The sequence below is a fragment of the Fulmarus glacialis genome, unplaced genomic scaffold, assembly GCF_000690835.1.
Source record: "Fulmarus glacialis isolate BGI_N327 unplaced genomic scaffold, ASM69083v1 scaffold26766, whole genome shotgun sequence".
Classification (NCBI taxonomy): Eukaryota; Metazoa; Chordata; class Aves; order Procellariiformes; family Procellariidae; genus Fulmarus; species Fulmarus glacialis.
This window is the reverse complement of record NW_009220424.1, coordinates 2,065-8,766: the sequence shown is the minus strand read 5'-3', so window position 1 is coordinate 8,766 and position 6,702 is coordinate 2,065. Positions and strand designations below refer to the sequence as shown.

Sequence of the window (6,702 nt, the reverse complement as noted above, 5' to 3'; positions counted from 1 at the left end):
CTGGGTCTGCGGCGCTGGGGGACACGGTGGGTTTTGGTCACGGCCAGGCTGGAGGCAGAGGAGAGCCAGAGCTGGTGTTACCCCCTTCGGTGCTGCACAGAAAGCAGTGGGTCCCCCCCTTCCCCTCCCAAGGGGTGTCCCCACCTGGGAGCACCCCAGCCAGGAGATAGCTGCCCAGGTGAATTTTCCATATGTGACTCCCAGCCGAAGCAGGGGGGAACATTTCCAGCACACTGCGAGAGCACAGGGTGCTGCGAGCGTATCACCGGTGCTCACCTTACAGGTTGGCGTCGTACGCTGCGTTGGTGAAGATGCCTGGTGATCCTAGGTCACTGGAAAACAGACACAAGGGTGTCACCTTGGGGGAGAGGGCAGGAGTGTGAAGGGCGTGGGTTAGCACAGCGCCGTCAGCCCTAAAGATACTCCCACTCGTATAAAAGCAGCCTCGTACAGGCAGGTCTGGGTGACATGGGGTGACCGCAGGGCTGTGACGGGCACAGGGCAGCGCATGGCTCTCACCTGGTGGGGTTCAGGAGCTTCTTCTTCTCCTCTGATAATGGTGTTGAAATGTCCACGGGGATAGAGCAGAAATAAGAAAAGAAATAAGCAGATCTGTTTAATGAAGGATGTGAGAAGCCGCAGCAGCAGCGTCTGAAATTGAACCGAGTTTGACAAGCATGGGATGTAGTGGGGAGGAGGGGCTGAAGCATTTGCCTTCTTCCCCTTTGCAATGAAGGTGTTTTTATGGCTCTGCCCTCCAAACCTGGCTGCTGACACTTTCAACTGGACAAACTGCCAAGGACCCAAGCAACTTGCAGCAGATAAGACACATGGACTGAGGCAGTCACGCTGTTAAACTCTTCTGATCATCCCACCCTCCCCAGGGGCTCTGTAACCCCTGGCCAAAGCGATGGTGGGCTGCGGGAGGCGTTTCTGTACCTCTGTCGCTGAGCCGCTTGGCAAGGAGGGCAATGAGTATCCCCGAGAGCACAACGCCGGCTACTGCCAGAGCCGTGCCGCTGCTGTAAGCCAGGACTTGCTTTAAGAAGGGGGCACCATCCTCTGAAACAGATCCACAGACCCACATGTTAGAAAGTTGTCAGAAGGACTTCACAGCACCCAAGCTGCTGGGGTGCCCCCCACCACGTTCAAGATGTGCTGCAGGAAGCTGGACCCCCCCCCGCCCCAGTGCTAGAGGAGCCCACCACCATACCTGCACAGACAGGGGGATGCCTGGTCCAGTTCCCCGTGGCTGCACACAGGAGCACCTCTGCTCCCATCCGAACAAACCCCTCCTCGCAGGAAAAGGTGCACGTGGAGTTGTATGTGAAGTTCCCGTGCACGTGAGAGCAGCTCAGCTGGCCTCTGCTGGGGGAGTCCAGCACCGGGCAGCTGATGGCTGGAGATAAAGCACAGCAGTAGCATTAACAGACAGGAGCGATGGTGGTGGGATGGTGACGTGTGGGCTGGGGATCCAAGGGGATGAGCTGCCATGGACCGGGGATGCTAAGGGGAAGGGGGTGCTGGGGAAAGCAGTCTGCTACAACAGAGCACTTCCAGACACGCATGTGATCACGAGATCTACCTTTGCATTGCGGGGTGTCCCCAGTCCAGGTCCCCGTGGCCGTGCACTCGCGGCTCTCCGACCCCATCAGCACAAACCCCATCTGGCAGGAGAAGGCACATGTGGAGCCAAAGGCAAAGTCCCCATGGAGGTGGGAGCAGGCAGCCTCGCCCATCTTGGGGGTGACCAGTGCTGAGCATTTGATGACTGCAGGGGTAAAGAGGCACACTTCAAAAAGGAGCCTGGGAGACTACACTGTTGGGACCAAGAGACTGGGGAACCTCCTAGTGTCACCCCAAGGCCAATGACACCCTGAGCCCTAGCAGCATCTCTACCTTCACAGCGTGGGGCATCCCCAGTCCATGTCCCTGTGGCCGTGCACTCGCGGCTCTCTGACCCCCTCAGTGCAAAACCCGTCTGGCAGGAGAAGGCACATTTGGAGCCGAAGGCAAAGTCCCCGTGGAGGTGGGAGCAGTTCAGCTCTCCTCGGTCTGGAGCACTGAGCACTGGGCAGGTGATGGCTGCAGGGTAAAGAAGCACACTTCAAGCAGGAGCCTGGGGACTATGAGGCTAAACGGTTAGGATGAGAGGACCAAGACACCCAAGCACATCCCAGGGTCATCCCAAGGCCTGTGACACCTTGAGCAGCAACGGTACCTTCACATTGTGGGGCACCCCCAGTCCAGGTCCCCATGGCTGTGCACTCACGGCTCTCCAGCCCCATCAGTGCAAACCCCATCTGGCAGGAGAAGGCACATGTGGAGCCAAAGGTGAAGTCCCCGTGGAGATGGGAGCAGTTCAGTTCTCCCCGGTCTGGAGCACTGAGCACCGGGCAGGCGACAGCTGCAGGGTAAATAGGCACATTTCAAGTACAAGCCTGTGGACTACAAGGCTAAACTGTTGGAATGAGGGGGCCGAGACACCAGAGAACATCCCATGGTCACCCCAAGGCCTGTGACACATCGAGCAGCAATTCTACCTTTGCATCGTGGGGCATCCCCTGTCCAGGTCCCTGTGGCCGTACACTCACGGCTCTCCAGTCCTGTCAGCACAAACCCCGTCTGGCAGGAGAAGGCACATGTGGAGCCGAAGGCAAAGTCCCCGTGGAGGTGGGAGCAGTTCAGCTCTCCTCGGTCTGGAGCGCTGAGCACTGGGCAGGTGATGGCTGCAGAGGTAGAGACACACTCCAAGCAGGAGCCTGGGGACTGTGAGGCTAAACTGCTGGGACCAAGAGGCTGGGGAGACACTAGGATGTTCCCCAATATCAGTGACACCCTGAGCTGTAGCAGCATCTCTACCTTCACAGCGTGGGGCATCCCCCGTCCATGTCCCCGTGGCCGTGCACTCGCGGCTCTCTGGCCCCCTCAGTGCAAACCCCGTCTGGCAGGAGAAGGCACATGTGGCGCCGAAGGCAAAGTCTCCATGGAGGTGGGAGCAGTTCAGCTCTCCTCGGGCTGGAGCACTGAGCACCGGGCAGGCGATGGCTGCAGGGATAGAGATACACTTCAAACAGGAGCCGGGGGACTGGGAGACTAAACTGCTGGGACTAAGAGGCTGGGGAACATCCTAGTGTCACCCCAAGGCCAATGACACCCTGAGCCCTAGCAGCATCTCTACCTTCACAGCGTGGGGCATCCCCCGTCCATGTCCCCGTGGCCGTGCACTCGCGGCTCTCCGACCCCATCAGTGCAAACCCCGTCTGGCAGGAGAAGGCACATGTGGAGCCGAAGGCAAAGTCCCCGTGGAGGTGGGAGCAGTTCAGCTCTCCTCGGTCTGGAGCACTGAGCACCGGGCAGGCGATGGCTGCAGTGGGAGAACAGGTCTCAGAGACAGGATAGATGAGGTTTAATCTAGGGATTAGGGCTGAATCCCAGTCAAATAAAACCAAATCTATGGTGATATGTCTTTGATTTACCTTTCTCACGCAGACAAGTCTCACCTCTTCAAAACCAGTAGTAATGTAGTTGGTACAATGATTTTTCTGCCATACGAGTGATTTCCTTGGAGGGGCTCTGCCGGAGCCCTGTTTATCCCCTGCACTACCTCGGGTTTCAGCCCCGGGATGAAGGACCACGGCTGCTGCAGTCCTACTTGCCTCCCTCCCTGGAGGGGAGCAGAGACCTGCCTCCATCCTTGTCACAGCAGCAGGGCGAAGGACACCCAGATGGCTGTGAGGCTGTAGGGGACCAGGAGGGCCTGACTGAAATAGCTATAGAGGTTGCGTGCCAGCCTCCCCAGGCTGTGCTTTGCTGCGTGCCGGGACAGCACCCAACATTTGCTGGGGCGAGCGGCTCCGCTGCCTGCAGGACCACCGCAGGTTAGTGCCAGGAGGACATCTAACACCGCCCGGGTGAGACAGACCCCATTCCCTGCACCTTCTGCTTTCAAACTGACACCAAACACTTTCCTTGGTAGACTTTTCCTTTCATAGCTATTTTACAGGCAAGCCTGGTTTCCCACAGAATCTCCGGAGCTGTCTATCAGGGCCCCAAAACCCAGCGCTGAGGCATCCCCCAGCAGGCAGCCCGGGCTCTACCTTCGCAGCGCGGCGGGGGCCCCAGACCTCCGCACTCCCGTCGGCTCAAACCCCTCCTGGCAGGAGAAGGCACATGTGGAGTTGAAGGCGAACGTGCCGTGTGGGTGGGAGCAATCGACCCGGCCCCTTTCGGGGGCAGCCAGCTGGGGGCACGCGACGGCTGCAGGCAGACACAGGACAGGCGCGTGAGGGCAGGGCAGGCAGCCTCGTCCCTCGCGGTGCCCGCAGCACCGTCAGCCTCGCCGCAGCAGGAGCCTCTCTCGTTTTTGGAGTAAACCCAACTGGCAATGCTTGCTAACGCAGCTTCGTTATCAGCAAGGGCGACCGACTGACTCATCTGATTCTTTGTGAAAAAGAAAAATTAATCATACGTACAGCCAGCAGGAAAAAACAATGAGCTGGGAAAGCAAGCCTTTGGAGACTTGAAAAGCCTGGAGCGGGCAGGCTCAGCCCAGCTTGCCTGGGGGGACTTCCACAAAATTGGGAGCCAGCTCCTGACCCTGCCGCTGCTGGGGACGCTGGCCACGGGACAGTCACATCACGTCTCCGTGCCCGTTCCCCTTAACTGCAGAAAGCTTTGCTGGTCTCAGCCGCCTAAAACAAGTCCCGGGTTGGACCACAGGCCCACCTAGCACTAACTTCAAGGAAGGCTGGGTTTTTTTAAATATATATACAGAGACCCTGCCCACCCCCTGACCCGTCCTGCTGGGTCCCCTGATACAGAGGGTCCCCAGTTGTGTCCCGTGTCTGCTCCAGTCTTCAACTCGTCCCATCCTTGTGCAAGGCTGCAGATCCACCACGCAGCGGCACAGGGAAGATGGAGCAGGGTTCTCACACACCCCCAAAAAAGCCCAGCACCTCTCTGGTGCGCCCAGCGCCTGGCTGCAAACCCTCGAGCCGTTGACGGGAAGACTTTCCCTGCCCCTGCAGCGTAACGTACCACAGCTTTCTCTCCTTTGCGGCTTTCCGCCCCCGCCTCTGTCCCTCCCAGCTTATATCTAACCTCATCTCACCGGTCCTCACCCCACTCACGGCGGCCCCGCCCTGCCCGGATACACCCTTTCCCCAGCTGCGGGACGGCAGCCCCCCTTCGCTCTTCTCTGAGGACCCCCGAGATGCCGAGCACCTTCCCAGGTTGGATCAGGGTGGGCTTAGGGAGGAGCAGACGGTGCCACCAGGGTGATGGAGGTGCCAAGACACTGTCCCGCCTCCGCACATGGTGCACGCAGGGTGCTGGCGCCTGGGTGTGATTCAGGACAGGGAGCAAGAGATGGGGACAGCTGGGGAGAGCAGGGGGCTTATCCAGAGCTCACAGCCGCTCTGCCCATCGCAGCCTCATCAGGGAACCGCTCCCTGCATGCAGCACCAGGAGCTGCTTCCCCAAAGGGCAGGGGTATGGCAAGTCCAGCCCATTGCTTGCCTGAGCAATGTTGGGCATGCAGGGCTGGCCCCCCCAAAGCATCAGTGCCACATCCCTGAGATCCCCAGCCCCTGGCAGTCCCTACCTGTGCAGGTGGGGGTCTCTGCTGACCACTGCTGGGAAGGCAGGCACCGCAGCGTGCTTGCCCCTCGCCGCTCGAACCCCTCCTGGCACTCAAACGCACAGGTGGAGTTGTAGCTGAAGTCTCCGAAGGGATGGCTGCAGTTCATGCGCGCTCCCTTGGGCTCGAGCTTGGCGCACTGCACGACTGGGAGAGACACAGAGCCGCCAGCCCGTTAGGAGCATAACGAACTTGCCTGCTTTGCCACCAGGCTCAGGCTCTCCAGCAGGGAGGGAGGGATGGGGATGGATGGCTCACCGTCCTCGCACTCAGGGCCGTGAAAGCCGGGATAGCACTTGCAGCGGTAGCTCTTGATGGTCTCCACACACTCGCCGCGCTGGCTGCACGGGAAGGGCTGGCAGGAGGCTGCGCACACAGAGGATGGTCATCAGCAACCACCGGCCACCCTGCCGAGATCCCCAGCCCACCCGATCTGGGTCCGTGCCGCAGTCCCCCCGCTCACCCTGGTAGCACAGTGCCCTTTTCCTCCGGTTGCAGGGCTCATCGTTCCACTTGCCCGACTCTCGCTGCCGCTTGATGTAGATCTCCACGCAGTCCTGGTTGGAGCGGCGGTTGTTGGGCTCCCCGGCTGCCCAGTTCTCCGCCTCCTTCGTCAGCGCCTTCCTGGTGCCCACCCAGGTCCAGGTGCCACCCAGCTTGCGGATGCCAATCCAGTAGTAGCGCCCGTGGAAGGGCACGCTCTCGTTGAGGTGCTCGATCTCCCGCTTGTTCTGGATCGCCACCAGGTCAGTGAAGAAGGTCTGGCAGTAGTTCCTGGCCTGCTCCCACGTGTAGTCCCCTTGGTCACTGTAGTTGTACGTCCAGGCACCCACCTCCACCCACGTCACCGCACCTGCGAGAGAGGATGAGGTCCGGGATTGACGCAGAAAGGATGGGAGCCAGGTCAGGGATGGGGTCCCTTGGGACATGAGGGTGAGCTGGGGCTGGCATCAGGGCCAAGAGGTGCCAGCAACCAGCTGGGCGAGGGGACGGGACAAAGGGACAAGTGTGGGTATGGGACCTGGGTGGATCAGGCTTGGCAGAAGGAGCTGCATCCAGAG

General features: G+C 60.1%; 1 protein-coding gene across 1 annotated transcript; it reads right to left on the bottom strand.

Annotated features, from left to right (window-relative positions):
• Nucleotides 1-277: 277 nt before the first annotated feature.
• On the bottom strand, nucleotides 278-6,494 carry SELP (selectin P (granule membrane protein 140kDa, antigen CD62); the record flags this gene model as incomplete). Its single annotated transcript, XM_009580762.1, has 14 exons — nucleotides 278-332; nucleotides 520-550; nucleotides 940-1,062; nucleotides 1,214-1,399; nucleotides 1,586-1,771; nucleotides 1,900-2,085; nucleotides 2,222-2,407; nucleotides 2,544-2,729; nucleotides 2,863-3,048; nucleotides 3,182-3,414; nucleotides 4,101-4,260; nucleotides 5,606-5,788; nucleotides 5,900-6,007; nucleotides 6,105-6,494. Coding segments are annotated over 14 exons (2,399 nt in total), but the record flags the coding sequence as incomplete, so codon positions are not given.
• Between the last annotated feature and the right edge of the window lie 208 nt (nucleotides 6,495-6,702).